This window comes from Microcaecilia unicolor, chromosome 5 (assembly GCF_901765095.1).
Source record: "Microcaecilia unicolor chromosome 5, aMicUni1.1, whole genome shotgun sequence".
NCBI lineage: Eukaryota > Metazoa > Chordata > Amphibia > Gymnophiona > Siphonopidae > Microcaecilia > Microcaecilia unicolor.
In genome coordinates, this window is record NC_044035.1 from 189,579,701 (window position 1) to 189,601,696 (window position 21,996).

Genomic DNA, 21,996 nt, shown 5'->3' on the forward strand with positions numbered 1-21,996 from the left:
AAAAAGATATAGTGGAATTAGAAAAGATGCAGAGAAGGGCAACGAAAATGATAAAGGGGATGGGACGACTTCCCTATGAGGAAAGGCTAAAGCGGCTAGGGCTCTTCAGGTTGGAGAAAAGGCGGCTGAGGGGAGATATGATAGAGGTCTATAAAATAATGAGTGGAGTTGAACGGGTAGATGTGAAGCGTCTGTTTACGCTTTCCAAAAATACTAGGACTAGGGGGCACGTGATGAAGCTACAATGTAGTACATTTAAAATGAATCGGAGAAAATGTTTCTTCACTCAACGTGTAATTAAACTCTGGAATTTGTTGCCAGAGAATGTGGTAAGGCAGTTAGCTTAGCGGAGTTTAAAAAAGGTTTGGACGGCTTCCTAAAGGAAAAGTCCATAGACCGTTATTAAATGAGCTTGGGGAAAATCCACTATTTCTGGGGTAAGCAGTATAAAATGTTGTACTTTTTTGGGATTTTGCCAGGTATTTGTGACCTGGATTGGCCACTGTTGGAAACAGGATGCTGGGCTTGATGGACCTTTGGTCTTTCCCATTATGGCAATACTTATGTACTTATGTACTACTGTGCAGTAGCAGCTCAGAAAAACCAGTATGGCTCATGGTTACTTACCAGTCTCCTGAGGCTGTGAGCTATCCTGGCCAGGTATGCCTATCACGGCCATCTCCTCCCCAGTAGCCAAGATGTGCTGCTCCTGCTTACTGAGAGGTGTTCTGGCATGTGGGGCCAGCTGACAGTTCTGAACCTCATTTTTTTTTATGGTGTTCCTTGTGACCCTCCACTTTTTTTTTTTTTACATCTTCCACCTCCCTCTTGTGGTGGTCGATGGCACTGATCTCCTCTGTTATTTGCTGCCACAAACGCTGTCTCTCATAGACATCCCCACTACCAAGGAGAATATCCCTGTGCCTGAGGATTAGCCTAGTGTCAAAGCAGTTTCCTGGGGTGAAAAATTGGCTTTTCTGGAAGTTGGCATCTTCACTGCAGAACAAACAGCGTTTGCCAAGACATAGCTGGCTAGCTTTTTAAATATCACAGACTATATTGAGGAGACACCCGGCTAAATTGAGCCTAATTAGGCGGGTTATAAGGTAGGCAGTTAACATTTGAATATCAGTTGCGGCTGAAACTGCTTATCCACAGCTCCCGTGGCTAACACCCTCTAACCGCCAATATTCAGCAGGCAGTCATAAGTACTCAAAGTCAGTCTCTTAGAGTGATTTTCTAAATACTCCAAACGCCTCGAAGTAAAGTTCTTGTCTTTAATTAAAGTTTGTCCCACAAGATCAAGTTTTTGAGTTTTTTCTGACAGTCTCTTCACTTCAGAGGCTTGTAGTTCAAAAGTCTGTATCTGGTTTAACGCAGTCTCTGATAAAAGTTTGATTGTCTCCATATTTTTCAAAATTAACGATTGTAAAGCAGATTGGGTCTTAGAAGTTAGGTCCCACAGTGACTCTAAGGTCACTACGGCAGGTTTCACTAACTTCCCCACCGAAAACTCCGGAAGAGGGGCCTTGGAGACCTGCTCCAGGATACTCACTGTTTTAGACAAAACGTGAGTAGCTGACATTCCTGGTCCTCGCTGCTCGTCGGCTCCAGTTGTCCTCTCAGGCTGGCTCCCACATACATAAGTACATAAGTAATGCCATACTGGGAAAAGACCAAGGGTCCATCGAGCCCAGCATCTTGTCCACGACAGCGGCCAATCCAGGCCAAGGGCACCTGGCAAGCTTCCCAAACGTACAAACATTCTTTTTTTTTTTTAATCTTATATTTATTAATTTTTAACATTCATAATATACACTTATGAGTGATAATACACAAAACCAAAATCATCAATCAAAATAATGATATATTCAATACCACAAAGTTCTTTAACTATCGTCCACATATTTAGGTAATTGATCCAAGAAAAGGAAAACATTTCCATACTTAAAATTAAAGCAGTTTCACAAAAAAATTTAAATCAAGAAGCAGCTTAATTCCTGAGTGACTAACTCTAATCTGCCATACAGTGTTACATATGTGACTAAACTTGAACATTGACCTCTTCTCTGCTTTGTAGAAAATCCTCCAACTGTTTAGGGTCAAAAAATTGAAATTGTTTAGACTGAAACTTTATTCTGCATATACAGGGAAATCTCAGGAGAAAGTCTGCACCAATCACCACTATCCTAGGGCGTAGCAACAAGAACATCCTACGTCTCCTTTGAGTTTCCCTGGACAGGTCAGGAAAAACTCTCACTTTTGAACCCATAAATAGAGAATCCAAATGCCTCAAGGAAAGTTTGAGTACTGCGTCTCGATCAATTTCCAATGCAAATGTGACCAATAATGTGGTCCTTTGAGTTATTACCTCAAGAGAAGACTCTAGGAATGCAGTGAGATCCATTGCACCTTGTACAGGTAAATTTTCTGATGTCTTCATCAGTTGAATGTAATAAGCTCTTGTTATCGGTGGCAATGAATCTGACATTCCCAGAATCTCTATCAGATATTTCCTAACCATTTGTATTTGCACTATCAAGGGGGACCTTGGAAAATTTATAAACCTCAAAGTCAGTCTCGTAGAGTGATTTTCTAAATACTCCAAACGCCTCGAAGTAAAGTTCTTGTCTTTAATTAAAGTTTGTCCCACAAGATCAAGTTTTTGAGTTTTTTCTGACAGTCTCTTCACTTCAGAGGCTTGTAGTTCAGAAGTCTGTATCTGGTTTAACGCAGTCTCTGATAAAAGTTTGATTGTCTCCATATTTTTCAAAATTAACGATTGTAAAGCAGATTGGGTCTTAGAAGTTAGGTCCCACAGTGACTCTAAGGTCACTACGGCAGGTTTCACTAACTTCCATACCGAAAACTCTGGAAGAGGGGCCTTGGAGACCTGCTCCAGGATACTCACTATTTTAGACAAAACGTGAGTAGCTGACATTCCCGGTCCTCGCTGCTCGTCGGCTCCAGTTGTCCTCTCAGGCTGGCTCCCTCCCCGTTCCCCATGTACTCCTGGAAAGGCCATGGCGTCCGGGCTCGCACTGAAAGCTTCTGTTCCGGGTTGTGGGGGTGCCGCACATTCGACGGGGCTCAAGGAAGCCCCCTCTACACTGCCGTCTAGCGTCAAAGCGCCAGCTCCGGCAGCAGGAGAAGACGCCAACACAGGACCAAGTGAAACTCCGAATTGTTCCAGCGTCGGTTGGTTAAGCTGGGGCATTCCGCCCGGGACCTGGGGAGCCTCCCGGACCTTGCCTCTCCTCTTACCCATCGATACCAGGTAAGACGCTTCCTCCAAAGTTAGCTGGGACAATCTCAGAGCACGTCTGGTTAAGCTGCTCTAACCGTCGCCATCTTGGATCCACGTACAAACATTCTATACATGTTATTCCTGGAATTGTGGATTTTTCCCAAGTCCATTTAGTAGCGGTTTATGGACTTGTCCTTTAGCAAACCGTCCAACCCCTTTTTAAACTCTGCTAAGCTACCTGCCTTCACCACTTTCTCCGGCAACGAATTCCAGAGTTTAATTATACGTTGGGTGAAGAAAACTTTTCTCCGATTTGTTTTAAATTTACTACACTGTAGTTTCATCGCATGCCCCCTAGTCCTAGTATTTTTGGAAAGCGTGAACAGATGCTTCACATCCACCTGTTCCACTCCACTCATTATTTTATATACCTCTACCATGTCTCCCCTCAGTCGTCTCTTCTCCAAGCTGAATAGCCCTAGCCTCCTTAATCTTTCTTCATAGGGAAGTCGTCCTATCCCCGCTATCATTTTAGTCGCCCTTCGCTGCACCTTTTCCAATTCTACTATATCTTTCTTGAGATGCGGCGACCAGAATTGAACACAATACTCAAGGTGCGGTCACACCATGGAGCGATACAACGGCATTATAACATCCTCACACCTGTTTTCCATACCTTTCCTAATAATACCCAACATTCTATTCGCTTTCCTAGTCGCAGCAGAACACTGAGCAGAAGGTTTCAGCGTATTATCGACAACGACACCCAGATCCCTTTCTTGGTCCGTAACTCCTAACGTGGAACCTGGCATGACGTAGCTATAATTCGGGTTCTTTTTTCCCACATGCATCACCTTGCACTTGCTCACATTAAACGTCATCTGCCATTTAGCCGCCCAGTCTCCCAGTTTCGTAAGGTCCTCTTGTAATTTTTCACAGTCCTGTCGCGATTTAACAACTTTGAATAACTTTGTGTCATCAGCAAATTTAATTACCTCGCTAGTTACTCCCATCTCTAAATCATTTATAAATATATTAAACAGCAGCGGTTCTAGCACAGACCCCTGAGGAACCCCACTAACTACCCTTTTCCATTGTGAATACTGACCATTTAACCCCACTCTCTGTTTCCTATCCTTCAACCAGTTTTTAATCCACAATAGGACATTTCCTCCTATCCCATGACCCTCCAATTTCCTCTGTAGCCTTTCATGAGGTACCTTGTCAAACGCCTTTTGAAAATCCAGATACACAATATCAACCGGTTCCCCTTTGTCCACATATTTGTTTACTCCTTCAAAGAATTGAAGTAAATTGGTCAGGCAAGATTTCCCCACACAAAAGCCGTGCTGACTTGGTCTCAGTAATCCATGTCCTCGGATGTGCTCTGTAATTTTGTTTTTAATAATAGCCTCTACCATTTTCCCTGGCACTGACGTCAGACTCACCGGTCTATAATTTCCCGGATCTCCCCTGGAGCCTTTTTTAAAAATCGGCGTTACATTGGCCACCCTCCAATCTTCCGGTACCACGCTCGATTTTAAGGATAAGTTGCATATCCCTAGCAGTAGCTAGGTTAACCGGCTGTCATTGAATATTGATGCTTAGCTTTACATAGTTAGGTCCTTGCATACTGGGACAAGCAGCAGTATAGCAACCAGAGTGTACTGTGTGGTTTTCACCAATAATCATTGGGCCATATAGAAGTACTTAAATAAGGACTGAAGGAATAGATATGGCTGGACACTGGACATTGCTTGACAATAAGTGGCCATCGCTAACAGATGAGGATAATGCGTAATGGCATGTGACTCCAGGTGCAGATCGTGGTGCTCACTGTTTCACTTTTCCATCTCTTAGGCATCTATCAAGTGGGAAGTAGAGGCACCTGCCATTTCATTTTGGGAGCCAGGAGTCTCAGAAGCCCTCAAAGAATGGGCTTCTGAGACAGCAAACTGAGGTCCTATACTTACACCCAGTGTTTGGAGGATATGAGAAGTGTTATTTCTACACGGACATCTGTCAGCGTTGTGTGTGTTGAGGAACATGTAATTTAATGGACACTGTGCTATGAGTATTGTTATTATGAGGCATGTCTGGGATGCACATTATGGGCTGCTAGGCAAAATTTGGTAAAATAAAATGTGAGGGGAATAGGTTGGTATACAGGTCATCCTTGCACATCCTACACCACCACCACTATAAAGTCCAATATCCAATATTGGTCAGATGTAATGTGAGGCACACAGAATGTCCTTAGGACAGCAGACAAAAAAATCTTAACCCTAAATATGCACATAGACATCCATGTGGCAGCATGGTGCCAGAGTTTGAGCAGATGACTGACACAGCACAGCTACCCAGAGATCTGCTTTGGAGAAGGTCACAGTAACTGTGAGTGACAATTTATGAATCAAGTATGTGAAAAATGATTTTGGTTGTTTTGGGGGGACACTTCCCAGGACACTGATATTGCTATTGTCCTTCAAAAAATACCACTGCAATAGCCTTAAATGCAAGCTGAACTCTGAAATCTTCAGACAGTACAGCAGGTGGTATACTTTTCTATGCAGAGCTTGTACAAACAATAGTGGGATATGAAACTGCAACAACTGCAACTGGTGGTTAGTCACCAGGTATAGCTTAATGATGACAATAGGTCAATAGGTGCCTATTATCTTTGTGGGTTCAACTTCCACTTTGGCAGCAGGTCCTTTTTATCTTTTTTTTTTGTTGGGTGATGGTCATTGCTTCATGGCTTCTTGCTTTGCAGCATGTAATACATGTGGGTTAAGGATTGGCCCTGCTGTCTTTAATGGAATATATATGGTGATGGTTTACTATAGAACAGAGGCTAAGAGTAGGAAATTCCCATATACATCCATGTAGAACTTTTGCGTAGTGAGTGGTTAGAGTATATACCTTTGAAATGACTGTTTATTATTTTTATTATTTATTTTTTATTTATTGCATTTGTATCCCACATTTTCCCACCTATTTGCAGGCTCAATGTGGCTTACATAGTTTTGTTAACTACTACTACTACTACTACTACTATTTAACATTTCTAAAGCGCTATTAGGGTTACGCAGCGCTGTACAATTTAACACAGAAGGACAGTCCCTGCTCAGAGAGCTTACAATCTAAAGGACAAATGTACAGTCAGTCAAGTAGGGGTCGTCAAATTGGGGCAGTCTAGATTTCCTGAAAGGTATAAAGGTGAGGTGCCGAAAGCCACATTGAAGAGGTGGGCATTTAGTAAGGATTTGAAGATGGGTAGGAAGGGGTCTTGGCGTAAGGGCTCAGGAAGTTTATTCCAAGCATAGGGTGAGGCGAGGCAGAATGGGCGGAGCCTGGAGTTGGCGTGGTGGAGAAGGGTACTGAGAGGAGGGATTTGTCCTGTGAGCGGAGGTTTCGGGCGGGAACGTAAGGGGAGATGAGGGTAGAGAGGTAATGAGGGGCTGCAGACTGAGTGCATTTGTAGGTAAGAAGGAGAAGCTTCAACTGTATGCGGTATCTGATCGGAAGCCAGTGAAGTGACCTGAGGAGAGGGGTGATATGAGTATATCGGTTCAGGCGGAATATAAGACATGCAGCAGTTCTGAACGGATTGAAGGGGGGATAGATGGTTAAGTGGGAGGCCAGTAAGGAGTAGGTTGCAGTGGTCAAGGCGAGAGGTAATGAGAGCGTGGATGAGGGTTCGGGTGGTGTGCTCAGAGAGGAAAGGGTGAATTTTGCTGATGATAAAGAGGAAGAAGCGACAGGTCTTGGCTGTCTGCTGGATATGCGCAGAGAAGGATAGGGAGGAGTCGAAGATGACTCCGAGGTTGCGGGCGGATGAGATGGGGAGGATGAGGGTGTTATCAACTGAGATCAAGAGCGGAGGAAGAGGAGAAGTGGGTTTTGGTGGATAGACGATAAGCTCGGTCTTGGCCATGTTCAGTTTCAGGTGGCGGTTGGACATCCATGCAGCAATGTCGGAAAAGCAGGCCGATACCTTGGCCTGGGTCTCCGCGGTGATGTTAGGTGTGGAGAGATACAGCTGGGTGTCATCAGTGTAAAGATGATACTGGAAACCATGAGATGAGATCAGTGAGCCCAGGGAAGAGGTGTAGATTGAAAAAAGAAGGAGGTCCAAGGACAGATCCCTGGGGAACTCCAACAGAGAGCGGGATGGGGGTGGAGGAAGATCCATGAGAGTGTACTCTGAAGGTTCGGTGGGAGAGATAGGAGGAGAACCAGGAGAGGACAGAGCCCTGGAACCCAAATGAGGACAGTGTGGCAAGAAGTAAATCATGATTGACAGTGTCAAAAGCGGCGGATAGAAGAAGTTTTGTTAACATTGACATTCCAGGATATCAGATACAGTTAGTATTGTGCAGAGGTTAAGTAAGGGAGGAAAGAAGAAGGAAGGGAGTGTTTAGGGTAATTATAGAAGGTGGGCTTCCATAACTGAGTGGTTTGGTGAGGTGGATTTGTGAGGCTATAGGTTTTCATTGTAGGCCTTGTTGAGGAAATGTGTCTTCAGAGATTTGCGAAAGATAGTTGTTTCATCGATTGTTTTCAGGTCTGTAGGTAGTGCATTCCATAGCTGCGTGCTTATGTAAGAGAAGGTAGTGGCATGCATCAGCTTGTATTTTAGTCCTTTACAGCTGGGGAAGTGCAGGTTGTGAAATTTGCAGGATAATCTTGTTGCGTTTCTGGGAGGTAGGTCCACGAGGTTTAGCATGTAGATTGGGGCGTCTGTGTGAATGATTTTGTGTACAATCGTGCTGTTATGGGTGGGTTGTATGATTGGCCAGTGGAGCTCCCATAGTTGGAGGAAGTCTTTGCATTCGCGTACGTTGCTTGAGTTAGTATGGTGTGATTATGGTGGAGAAGTTTTTTGTGTTATGTTGTGAGGTAAGTACAAGACATTGTGTTTTTTCTGCGTTGTTTTAGTTGGAATGCATCTGCCCAGGTGTGCATTATTCAAGTTGAAGGTTAATGTCTCCTGCTATGAGAAGGTTCTGGGTGGAAGCACAAGTGTTCAATATGAAATCCAGAAAGTGTGTTTGTGAGTCTTGCCAATTGTCCGGGGGTATGTAAAATAAAATTAGGTTTAGGTGATCACGTAGGTTGGCGTGGTTGATTCTGACTGAGGCTATTTCGAGTTGGGGAAGAATAGATTCTGCTGTTGTTGTGACTGTGAATTGAGAATTATAGATTATTGCTATGCCTCCTGCTCTTTTTCCTTCTCTTGTCCAGTGGGTAATTTTGTATCCTGGAGGACAGAGCTCTAAAATTATTGGATCTTTGGGGTCTTGGATCCAGGTTTCGCTGATAAGTAGGAAGTTGAGATGGTCAGCTGTAATCCAGTCGGTTAGTATCGTGGTTTTATTGACTGCCGATCTGGCATTGATGTATCCTATTTGTATTTGTTGGTGGTGTTCAGTTGGGTTTGAGGTAGTGATAATTTTTATCAGCTGTCTGTCTTCTTGATGTATAAGTTTGTTGTGTCCTTTTGTTCCTTTCTGTTGATAGTGACCGTGGCTAGTAGGTTCTTCGTGCCATTGTTTAATTTTTTGGATAGGCATGTTGTGTATAGGTTGTGTGGGTGGTTTGTGAATTGTGGGAGTGGTGTTGTCTATGTTAGGGTTTGTGGGTGCGTGGTGGGTTAGGGAGAGACAGTAGGTAAATAGGATATGGGTTTCATATCAGTGTTAGTTATTTAGGGAGCGTTTAGCAAATTACAGTTCAAGATGCAGTATGAAACTATGAGATGCCTAATAAGCATTTAGAGGTATTTAGCAGGTTATAAATCATGTTTCAGTATGGTACTATGAGATGCGTAGCAAACATTTAACCGGCATTTAAATTACAGTTTTAGATGCAATATTATGTTACGAGATGCCTAGTAAGCAGTTAAAAGGCATTATAGATCTTGCTTCAGTAAAATGCTATGGAAAACCTAGCAAACATTTGAGTCCCACTTTTGCAGCAGGACTTCTTTATCTCCTTTTTTTTTGTGATTGGCTTCTTGCTTTGCAGCATGTAATAAATGTTGCAGGTTAAAGATTGGCCCTGCTGTCTTTAATGGAATGTATATAGTAACATAGTAACATAGTAGATGACGGCAGAAAAAGACCTACACGGTCCATCCAGTCTGCCCAACAAGACAACTCATGTGTGCTACTTTTGTGTATACCCTACTTTGATTTATACCTGTGCTACTTTTGTGTATACCCTACTTTGATTTATACCTGTGCTCTGCTCAGCACTAGCCCCGCCTCCCAACCACCGGCTCTGGCATAGACCGTATAAGTCTGCCCAGCACTATCCCCGCCTCCCACCACCGGCTCTGGCACAGACCGTATAAGTCTGCCCAGCGCTATCCCTGCCTCCCAACCTCCAGTCCCGCCTCCCACCACTGGCTCTGGCACAGACCGTATAAGTCTGCCCCGCACTATCCCCGCCTCCCAACCTCCAGCCCCGCCTCCCACTACCGGCTCTGCTATCCAATCTCGGTTAAGCTCCTGAGGATCCTTTCCTTCTGAACAGGATTCCTTTATGTTTATCCCACGCATGTTTGAATTCCATTACCGTTTTCCTCTCCACCACCTCCCACGGTGGTGAAGTGTTTACTATAGAAAAGAGGACAAGATTAGGAGAAGAGCAACGATGAATCTGGGATTTAGATTGAATCATCCTGGGATATGGGGAACTGTGAGATGTATGGTATTATTATTGGGGTAGTAATTGAATGTGTTATTTTATTGCAGGGTTCAGTTCTAATATAATGTATGTTACATATGTTATCCATGGCCCTTGTAATTAACTCAAAATATAAATCAATACCAGACCTACCAAGTCTCTCGCATTCAGTGGGAGACTCCTGCTTTGGTGGGTCATCTCCCGCACTCTCGCCAAAGCGGGAAAGTCTCCTGCTGAGACAGGTGGCGGTAGTTCCCTCTTTCACCAGGTATTCATTTCCTGGCCACTGCTGCTTCTCCTGCTGAGCAGCAGCAACCAAAAACAAAAGTAAAAAAGCAATCACTGGGCTACAGCAGCCTTCAGGTATTGGCTATCAGTTCTGCAGCCTCTCCTCTCTCTGCCCCTGGAGCAGGAAGTTGAGATCGACTTCCTGCTATACTCCTCCAGGGACAGAGAGAGGAGAGGCTGCAGAGCCGACAGCCAATGCCTGAAGGTCTCTATTCTATCCTTCTCGATCTATCTGCTGCTTTTGACACTGTTGATCACAGCCTACTTCCTTGATACGCTGTCCTCACTTGGATTTCAGGGCTCTGTTCTTTCCTGGTTTTCTTCTTATCTCTCCCAGCGTACCTTTAGTGTATACTCTAGTGGATCCTCCTCTACTTCTATCCCACTGTCAGTTGGTGTACCTCAGGGATCTGTCCTGGGACCTCTTCTTTTCTCCATCTATACTTCTTCCTTTGGTACTTCCCATGGTTTTCAGTATCATCTTTATGCTGATGACTCCCAGATCTACCTCTCCACACCAGAAATCTCTGCCGAACTCCAGGCCAAAGTATCAGCCTGCCTGTCTGACATTGCTGCTTGGATGTCTCAGCACCATCTGAAACTAAACATGACCAAGACTTAGCTTCTTATCTTTCCCCCTAAACCAACCTCTCCTCCTCCCCCATTCTCTATTTCTGTGGATAACACTCTCATCCTTCCTGTCTCATCAGCTCGTAACCTTGGGGTCATCTTCGACTCCTCCCTCTCCTTCTCTGCACATATTCAGCAGACTGCTAAAACCTGTCGTTTCTTTCTCTATAATATCACCAAAATTCGCCCTGTCTTTTCTGAGCACACTACCAGAACCCTCATCTATACTCTTATCACCTCTCACTTAGACTATTGCAACTTGCTTCTCACAGGTCTCCCACTTAGCCATCTCTCTCCTCTTCAATCTGTTCAAAATTCTGCCACATGACTAATATTCCACCAGTATCGTTATGTTCATATTAGCCCTCTCCTCAAGTCACTTCACTGGCTTTCTATCCGTTTCCGCATACAGTTCAAACTCCTCTTAGTGACCTCTAAGTGCATTCACTCTGCAGCTCCTCAGTACCTCTCCACTCTCATCTCTCCCTACATTCCTTCCCGGAACTCTATTCACTGGGTAAATCTCTATTATCTGCACCCTTCTCCTCCACTGCTAACTCCAGACTTGCTGCACTATATGCCTGGAATAGACTTCCTGAGCCGGTACGTCAAGCTCCATCTCTGGCCGTCTTCAAATCTAAGCTAAAAGCCCACCTTTTTGATGCTGCTTTTAACTCCAAACCCTTATTCACATGTTCAGAACCCTTATTTTATTATCCTCACTTCAATATTCCCTTATCTCTTGTTTGTCCTGTTTGTCTGTCCTAATTAGATTGTAAGCTCTGTTGAGCAGGGACTGTCTCTTCATGTTCAAGTGTACAGCGCTGCGTACATCTAGTAGCGCTTTAGAAATGATAAGTAGTAGAGAAGAGCGGCTGTAGAGCCGATAGCCCATGCCTGAAGGCTGCCTGCGGCGCCGCGCTTGCTTTAAAAAAAATTTTGTTAGCTCTTTTTTTTTTTTGTTGCGGCCACTGCTGCTCACCAGGAGAAGCAGCAGTGGCCAGGAAACGAATATCGAGTGGAAGGAGGAGCGGGAAACAGGAGGTAAAACAGAGAGAGTGGGAAGATGGAGAGAGAAGGAGGAGAGATGGAGAAGGGCTGGAGAAAGAGAGAAGCTGCTGGAGATGATGGGGAGGAAGTGGGGGAATCCTGGCTGACAGCAGAAAGAGGGAAGACGCTGGAAGGAAGGGTAGGGAAAGAAACAGAAGAGACATTGAAGGATAGGGAGAAAGAGGGGGGACATGATGAATGTAAAAGGGTAGCGAGAGAGACACTGGATGGAAAGAAGGGGATAGAGAGAGAAACACTGGATGGAAGGATCGGAAGAGGGGTAGACGGATGGAAGGATGGGGAGAAAAAGAGGGAAGACGGATGGAAGGATGGGGAGAGAAAGAGGGGAGGGATGAAAGGATTCAGAGAGAAAGGGGAGAGACTGGAAGGATGTGGAGAGAGAGGGGACACTGAACAGAAAAGGGTAGAGAGATAGAGAGAAACTGGATAGAAGGAGGGGGGAGAGACACTAGATGTGAGTGATATTGCAGAAGGACTGTCTGGAAGGAAGCATTGGAGAGGACAGACAACAGAGCCGCCAGAACTTCTCCGAGTTCCTTGCATACCCTCGGATATATCCCATCAGGCCCCGTCGCTTTGTCTATTTTTAGTTTAACTAGCTCCTCATGAACACAGAGTGATGGGGAGGAATATGCAGACACTGATAAGGATAAAGCTGAACTGCTTAACAATTATTTCAGTTCTGTGTTCACAGAGGAAATGCCAGGGGTAGGACCACAGAAAACAAATGTTAATGGGAATGGATGTATGGTAGACCAGGACCGATTCTTAAGACTGTGCTTGTGAGGAACTAGCTAAACTAAAAATAGATCAAGTGATGGGGTCTGATGGGATACATCGGAGGATATTCAAGGAACTCGAAGAAGTTCTGGTGGCTCTGTTGTCTGATCTCTTCAATGCTTTCTTAAATCTGGAGCAGCTGGTACAGGAGCCGACGAGAGAAGGAAAAATTCTAGACCTAGTCCTTAGTAGAGCGCATGATCTGGTGCAGGAGGTAATGGTGCTGGGGCCGCTTGATAACAGTGATCATAATATGATCAGATTTGATATTATCTTTGAAGTAAGTATACATAGGAAATCAAATACGTTAGCGTTTATCTTTAAAAAAGGAGACTGTGATAAAATGAGAAGAACGGTGAAAAAAAAAACTTAGAGGACCGGCTGCAAGGGTCAAAAATTTACATCAGGTGTGGATGCTGTTCAAAAACACCATCCTGGAAGCCCAGGCCAAATATATTCCGTGTATTAAAAAGGAGGATGGAAGACCAAACGACAGCCAGCATGGTTAAAAAGTGAGGTGAAGGAAGCTATTAGAGCTAAAAAAAAAAATAGAACCGAATGAAAATAATAGGAAACAGCGTAAGGAATGTCAAATGCAAAGCATTGATAAGGAAGGCTAAGAGGCACTTCGAAAAAAGATTGCGGTGGAGGCAAAAACACAGTAAAATAATTTTTAGGTATATTAAAAGCAGGAAGCTGGCAAAAGAATTGGTTGGACCACTAGATGACCGAGGAGTAAAAGGGGCGATCATGGAAGACAAAGCCATAGTGGAGAGATTAAATTAATTCTTTGCTTCACTCTTCACCAAGGAAGATTTAGGTGAGATACTGGTCCCAGAAATGGTATTTGAAGCTGATGAGTCGGAGAAACTGAATGAATTCTCTATAAACCTGGAGGATGTAATGTAGCAGTTCTACAAATTGAAGAATAGCAAATCTCCTGGACCAGATGGTATTCATCCCAGAGTACTGAAAAATGAACTTGTAGAGTTATTGTTAGTAATATGTAATTTATCATTAAAATCGAGCGTGGTACCAGAAGATTGGAGGGTGGCCAATGTAACGCCGATTTTTAAAAAAGGTTTTAGAGGAGATCCAGGAAATTATAGACTGGTGAGTCTGACGTCGGTGCCTGTCAAAATGGTAGATTCTATTATAAAGAACAAAGCTAAAGAGCATATTCAAAAGCATGGATTAATGAGACAAAGTCAACATGGATTTAGTGAAGGGAAATCTTGCCTCACCAATCTCCTACATTTCTTTGAATGGGTGAACAAACATGTGGATAAAGGTGAGCCGGTTGATATTGTGTATCTGGATTTTCAGAAGGCGTTTGACAAAGTACCTCATGAAAGACTTCAGAAGAAATTGGAGAGTCATGGGATAGGAGGTAGTGTTCTATTGTGGATTAAAAACTGGTTAAAAGATAGAAAACAGAGTAGGGTTAAATGGTCAGTATTCTCAATGGAGAAGGGTAGTTAGTGGGGTTCCCCAGGGGTCTGTGCTGGGACCGCTGCTTTTTTAACATATTTATAAATGACCTAGAGATGGGAGTAACTAGTGAGGTAATTAAATTTGCTGACGACACAAAGTTATTCAAAGTTGTTAAATCACAAGAGGATGGTGAAAAATTACAAGAGGAACTTACAAGACTGGGAGACTGGGCATCTAAATGGCAGATGACGTTTAATGTGAGCAAGTGCAAAGTGATGCATGTGGGAAAGAGGAACCTGAATTATAGCTACGTCATGCAAGGTTCCACGTTAGGAGTCACCGACCAAGAAAGGGATCTAAGTGTCGTCGTTGATGATACGTTGAAACCTTCTGTTCAGTGTGCTGCTGTGGCTAAGAAAGCAAATAGAATGTTAGGTATTATTAGGAAAGGAATGGAAAACAAAAATGAGGATGTTATAATGCCTTTGTATTGGCCCATGGTGCAACCGCACCTCGAATATTGTGTTCAATTCTGGTCACCGCATCTCAAAAAAAGATATAGTGGAATTAGAAAAGGTGCAGAGAAGGGCGATAAAATGAAAAAGAGGATGGGACGACTTCCCTATGAGGAAAGGTTAAATGGCTAGGGCTGTTCAGCTTGGAGAAAAGGCGGCTGAGGGGAGATATGATAGAGGTCTATAAAATAATGAGTGGAATTGAACGGGTAGATGTGAAGCATCTGTTTATGCTTTCCAAACATGCTAGGACTAGAGGGCATGTGATGAAGCTACAATGTAGTAAATTTAAAACGAATCAGAGAAATGTTTTCTTCACTCAACATGTAATTAAACTCTGGAATTCGTTGCCAGAGAATGTGGTAAAGACGGTTAGCTTAGCGGAGTTTTAAAAAGGTTTGGACGGCTTCCTAAAGGAAAAGCCCATAGACTGTTATTAAATGGACTTGGGGAAAATCTACTATTTCTGGGATAAGCAGTATAAAATGTTTTGTACTTTTTTTGGGATCTTGCCAGGTATTTGTGACCTGGATTGGCCACTGTTGGAAACAGGATGCTGGGCTTGATGGACCTTTAGTCTGTCCCAGTATGGCAATACAGCGAAGATACTTACCTGTAGCAGGTATTCTCCGAGGACATCAGGCTGATTGTTCTCACATGTGGGTTGGCATCCACGGCGGCCCCAGGAACAGAGATTTTCCAGCAAAATCTTCAAAACCTTTGCGACAGCCAGTAGAGCACGGAACAGACACACCGCGCATGCGCGGCCATCTTCCCACCCGCGCGCGTCCGTTCCCACCTCAGTTAAATGAAAAGCAAATAAAGCAGAACACAACTCCACAGGGGAGGAGGGTGGGTTGGTGAGAACGCGGTACCGGCGTTGGAGACCTCACCACAGGCACTGAGCCAGCCGCCACTTCCATCGTTTGTACCGGAGGCGCAAGCACCCCCGGTACCGGAACAGAGCGCTGCAGCAGCCCTTCCAGAAGGCCTGGAAGAATGGCTCAGATGCTCTCCTCCAGAGTCGCTGTCGAGGAAGGCTGGGAGGCCGGTGCAGGAGTCGAAGTCAGAATCTGCGAAGGCCTGGGAGGCGGTACCAGGCTGTCCGGAGATCAACACACCGACACCTCTTGTATGGAGGGGGAGCGCTCCACCCGACGTCGACGCTTTCAGGGTGCCGAATCCTTTGACGCCCCAGAGCTCTCGGTACCGTGTCTCGAAGGAGACCGGTGCCGATGCTTCTTAGCCTTTGCTCGAAGCACATCACAGGTACTCCTCGGTACCGAGGAGGACGTGGAATCTACACGCCTCCTTGGGGTCGGGTCCGACAACGGTCGGTCCCTGTGGGCCTGCCCAGCAGGAGTCTTCGAGACGGGTAGAGACTCATTCGACGGCTCACTGCTCCCAGCTAAAGGTGAAGTTCGGACAGCCACTACCTGCGCTCCCGATGTCATCCCCGGTGCCGATATAGACGCTGCCGACCTCGGTGCCAATGTCGACGCCGAGGAATCAGTCGGAGCTCCGAAGAGATGGTCCCGAAGAGCTCTTCTCGACGCCTGTGTCCGCTTTTTTAAACTCAGACACAACTTACAAGCGTCTGGGCGATGGTTGGGCCCAAAGGCACTGGACGCACCAGGAGTGCAGATCAGTGCTCGAGATAGACCGTTGGCTCCAAGCACACTTCTTGAAGTCACTGAGAGGCTTCGATGACATGAGCAGAAAAATCGTGGCGGTGAAATCAAACGGCTCGATCGTGCCAACAAAGGGCACAAAAATGGAGAACTTCGGACGGGCGGCCAAAAAGGCCGCAACGGAAATCGAAAGAAAACTTACCAGGGCAAAAAAACTAAGAAAAAAAGGTGTTGTTTTTTTTTAACTAGAAAACAAAAAAAGAGGAAAAGGCGACCTAAAACAAAAAGAAAGCGCTAAACGCTAGCAAAGGGCACCTAAGTTTTTCCTGGGACCTACAGGAGAGAGACCGACACGCAGCCACTCTCCACTGCAGAAAAGAAAAAACTGAGGCGGGAACGGACGTGCGCGGGCGGGAAGATGGCTGCGCATGCGCGTTGCGTCCATTCCGCGCTCTACTGGCTGTCGCAAAGGTTTTGAAGATTTTGCTGGAAAATCTCCGTTCCTGGGGCCACCGTGGATGCCGACCCACATGTGAGAACAAGCAGCCTGCTTGTCCTCGGAGAATTATGTACTTATGGAATGGTCCTGGAGGACTGCAGAAGGGTGAATGGAGAAGGAGAAGGCTTTTTTTTTTCAAAGCACTTAGACTTACAAGGTTCTATAGTAACCTATGGAACTTTTTAAGTCTAAGTGCTTTGAAAATTAGCCCCATGAGTCAACTGCCAAATTAAAGAGGATTGGAGAGGAACATCATTTCTCTTTTTCACAAAAAGAAAACAATCGCCCCCCTCCCCCCCATTACTCCTATGGGAGGCAATGGGAATGGACCAAGTGGACTCATTATGCTGCACTGGTCCAAAGGGAAATAGCATGATAGCAGTGAGAAGAGGTGACAGGAGTGATGGGTAGAGTTTTGAAGGGGGCAAGGGATACACTGCCTCCAAACTGCATGTGTTTCTTGGTTTAGGTTTCCCTCTTGGCTCAGCTTCCTTTCTCACTCCCAGTACTGCTCTACTGACCAGCTACTGACTCAGCTCCGTGCTAGCTTTTGGTGTGTGTGATCTATGTGGTTGTGCAGGGCATCTTGAATAAGGGATTTGCTATAGTGGTGTCCTACCCCCGTATCCTTCTAAATCACGAGGGTAATTCTATAATAGGGACATAGGAGCCAACTTTTTAAAATTATTGAAGGTGCTAGACCCAATGGTCTCCCTGGACACAGTTAATGAGTTTGGTCAATATTGGGGGTACTCAAGCATGCGCAGCACTCACAGAGCTGGCTCATATGAACAAGGTGCCTAACATTAAAGGACAAGTAAGCACCAATTTCAAGCCTATTCTATAAAGAAAAGTAGGCACCTACTTTTCTCTACAGAATACTGCATAAGTGGCAAAAAATATGCATATATTTAAGGCACAATCATTTACACCTGCCCTATAGCTAGTATAAATGTTCTCATCTAGACATTAGCTATGATGTGCATAAATGATAGAATATTATAATTTATGTGCCTATTTGCATGCTCCATCCATGTTCTGCCCAGTCTCACCCATGTGCATACTTACTGGGAAAGTACAAGCCATCAAAATATGGTGCATATTTTTCTGCTATTTGGTATTCTATAAGAGGTAATTTACATGTGTTCCTGCTGCCTAAAACTAGGTAGTTCATTATAAAATATGTGCTGAGTTGAGCACCCCTAATCATTTTAAAAAGTTGGATCCTATGGTGACAACACTGAATATATGCAAAAAAGGATAGTTCTGGCTACATTTATCCTACTCATAAGTTACAAAAATGTTTTCCTAAGAAGCCCGCTGTTACCTGCACATTTTATCCAAGAAGGCCGAGGGGTAGACTCTCGATGGAGCACATCAAGTTCAAAGCCATGTTTATCTTCTTGCTGTTGGACCTGTTGGTTGAGCTCAAGCAGTGTATCATACTCCATTTTTAACTGGTTAAAATCTTTCTGCAGTGTGTCCACCTGCAATCCAACATAGAGTGAGAGACAAAGAAATCATTACTATTGTGTTGTCACTAGTATTATACATAGACAACTTCCACTACAAGGTAACTGTAACCAAGTTCCAGTTCCAAAACGATGGCACAGCAGATTGTAACCGGTATGAAACTGTAACTTGCTCTGACAGATTATTACATTACATTAAATTACATCTAGGCTTATATCCTGCTAACACCTTTCAGTTCTAAGCAGGTTCCAAACATCAAGAAAACCAGAACATACTTCTAGAACTCAGGCAAGAAAGATAAGCTATATAATAAACTTTTTGAATAAGAAAGTTTTCATGTTCTTCCTAAATGAAAGATATGACTGAGGGATAAAGAACATTCCAGCAACGTCTTTCTATAATCATGCTGCTTGAACAGCCAGATATTTATAAAAAAAGACTAATCTTTTCTTTCCCTTAACTGATGGAAATATAAGGAAGTTATCAGTATCACATCTCCTAACTCTATAAGAAGACACAAAACAAAAAATAATAAAGCATATAACTAGAAATCTATCCTTGTAGAAAACAAGCTAACTTAAAGAAAACTCTAGCTACAATGGACAACCAATGAAGTTTGATATTGAGAGACACTATCAAACTTAGATAAACGAAAGATCAGTCTTATAGCCATGTTCTATATTGTTTGAAGCTTTTTTTATTTTATTTTTTTATTATTATTTAAACAATATACAAGTTGTAATAACAACACACTTGTGAAAACACAGAGATCATATTAAAGGAAAATAAACAACTGGACCCAAAGGTCTCAAACAAATGATATTTTAACAATCATATCTCTTTCTCAGACCTCAATCTTCAGAGGGGGAAAAGGTGGTGCAAATCATATAGGAGAAATTAATGAAGGAAACATTGTCTATTTGTTAGTGGCTTTACTTCTGATATTTTCTCGCAATTTCTTATAATTATTCTCAATTCAAGCTTTTCCTATCTACGAAACCCTGTAATTGTTCAGGATCATAAAAAATATACTTGTTATTCAAATATTTGACAATACATTTACAGGGGTAGGTGAGTAGAAATGAAGCTCCCATCTCTCTCACTCTATCCCTCTGTAACAAGAATTTTCTACGTCTTTCCTGAGTTACTCTAGTGACATCAGGATAGATCCATATTCTTTGACCATAAAATGGTTTCTGAAGATTTTTAAAGTATAATCTCATCAGTAAACTTAAATCTTGCTCAAATATTAAGGAAATAATTAGAGTACCGCGAGTTGTCACTTCAGTTATGGATTCTTCCAATATAGCCGTTAAATTCTGAAGATCTGTTTCATTACCCTCTTGTCCAGGTTCATTCTTCTTTGCTGGCATTTTTAAATAATAGATTTTATTACAAGGAGGGATGGCTTGAGATGGTATGTTCAGATTCTCAATTAAGTATTTTTTAAATAAATCATTTGGAGATGTCCCAGGTATTATGGGGAAGTTTATTGCTCTGAGAGTCAATCTTCGATTAAAGTTTTCTAGCTGTTCCATTTTTCTATGAAGCAACAGTTTATCTTTTACCAGTGAATCAGCCGTAGCCTTTATACTTTTTATTTCCTCATAATTCTGGGATATTTTTTCCATTGTCTCTGAACGTACCTTATCCAAGGATTCCGTTAACTGAGTCATTTTTGTCCCAATTGAAGTGGTTTCTCGAACGGACTTAGAAACAACTTGTTTTAGATCTTGAAGTGCTTTCCAGATTAAAGTTAGCGTTATTTCTGCAGGATCCGCTTCTTCCAAGCTTTCTTCCGTTGCAAACTCAGGAGAGGCACTGCCGGGCTGGGTGTTACCGTCAACGACTTCCGTTGCTTCAAACACTCCTTGCTCTCTCTCCTTTGTGTTGCCGGTGTTTGAAGCTTTTTTAATGACCCCTTAGAACAGCCCAAATAGATCAAGTTGCAATAATCAGGAGATGATAATAATAATCAATGTACCAGTCACTCATATTGGTTAAGTAAAAAAAAAAAAGTCTGACTAATACGAAGCTTCTTCATCAAGAAGAAACACTTTTTAACTACAAAGTTGTGGTTCCAGTGAGATAGTACAATCAATTTGACCCCCCAGAATCTTAATGATTGGAGAAAGTAAAAAATCAACCTTAATAGTAATCATCTGTGGAATTTGTTTTGGTCTAGAATGGAAACATAAAAATTTAGTTTTCTCTGTGTTAAGTTTTAACTTATGATCATATATCCATTTTTCTAATAAATCTATACAAAGCTGAACTCTCACAACATCAATATTAGAAATGTAATCTGTGTAAATATAATACAGAAAGCCATTTGGAGATCCAAGATGGCGCTGTAGCGAGTCGCAGCACCGGACACTCCCAGACGTGCCCCGAGTTAGCGCTGAGAAGGACTCCTGAATTCCCCAAGAAAAAATGGGGCAAAGGAGAGGGAAAGTAATGGAGCTTCCCTCAACCCCTGCTGGAACTAGACTGAGGAGCTAGGACTGACCAAGAGCCAAGTGTTAGACTACCTGCACATAGTACTGCACATACTATTCAGCGAAAGCTACGCACCTGTAGAAGGTATTCTCCGAGGACAGCAGGCTGATTGTTCTCACTGATGAGTGACGTCTACGGCAGCCCCTCGAATCAGAGATCTTCACTAGCAAAAGCATTTGCTAGCCCTCGCGCGCGCTCGCATACTGCGCATGCGCGACCGTCTTCTCGCCCGAACACGCTCGTGTTCGTCAGTCCAGTAAATAGTAAAGACAAAGACAAGGGAAGACACAACTCCAAAGGGGAGGCGGGTGGGTTGGTGAGAACAATCAGCCTGCTGTCCTCGAAGAATACCTTCTACAGGTATGTAGCTTTCGCTTTCTCCAAGGACAAGCAGGCTGCTTGTTCTCACTGACGGGGTATCCCTAGCCCCCAGGCTCACTCAAAACAATAAAAATTGGTCAATTGGGCCTCGCAACGGCGAGGACATAACTGAGATTGACCTAAACTAAACCAACTAACTGAGAGTGCAGCCTGGAACAGAATAAAAATGGACCTAGGGGGGTGGAGTTGGATTCTAAACCCCGAACAGATTCTGTAGCACCGACTGCCCGAACCGACTGTCACGTTGGGTATCCTGCTGAAGGCAGTAATGCGATGTGAATGTGTGGACAGATGACCACGTCGCAGCCTTGCAAATCTCTTCGATAGTGGCTGACTTCAAGTGGGCCACTGACGCTGCCATGGCTCTGACACTATGAGCCGTGACATGACACTCAAGAGGCAGCCCAGCTTGGGCGTAAGTGAAAGAGATGCAATCTGCTAGCCAATTTGAGATGGTGCGTTTCCTGACAGCCACTCCCCTTCTGTTGGGATCAAAAGAAACAAACATTTGGGCGGACTGTCTGTGGGGCTGTGTCCGCTCCAGATGGAAGGTCAATGCTCGCTTGCAGTCCAATGTGTGCAGTTGACGTTCAGCAGGGCGGGTATGCGGAAGGGGAAAGAATGTTGGCAAGACAATTGACTGGTTCAGATGGAACTCCGACACCACCTTTGGCAAGAACTTAGGGTGAGTGCGGAGGACTACTCTGTTATGATGAAATTTGGTATAAGAAGCATGAGCTACCAAGGCTTGAAGCTCACTGACTCTGCAAGCTGAAGTAACTGCCACCAAGAAAATGACCGTCCAGGTCAAGTACTTCAGATGGCAGGAATTCAGTGGCTCAAAAGGAGGTTTCA

General features: G+C 43.8%; 1 protein-coding gene across 1 annotated transcript in view; it reads right to left on the minus strand.

Moving 5' to 3' along the window:
- TSNAXIP1 (translin associated factor X interacting protein 1) overlaps nucleotides 1-21,996 on the minus strand; it is a 1,164,230-nt gene that overhangs the window by 423,773 nt on the left and 718,461 nt on the right. Inside the window, exon 9 of the mRNA XM_030203665.1 lies at nucleotides 18,116-18,275. Within this exon, the coding sequence (XP_030059525.1) occupies nucleotides 18,116-18,275 (160 nt within the window). The remainder of the gene's footprint in view (nucleotides 1-18,115; nucleotides 18,276-21,996) is intronic.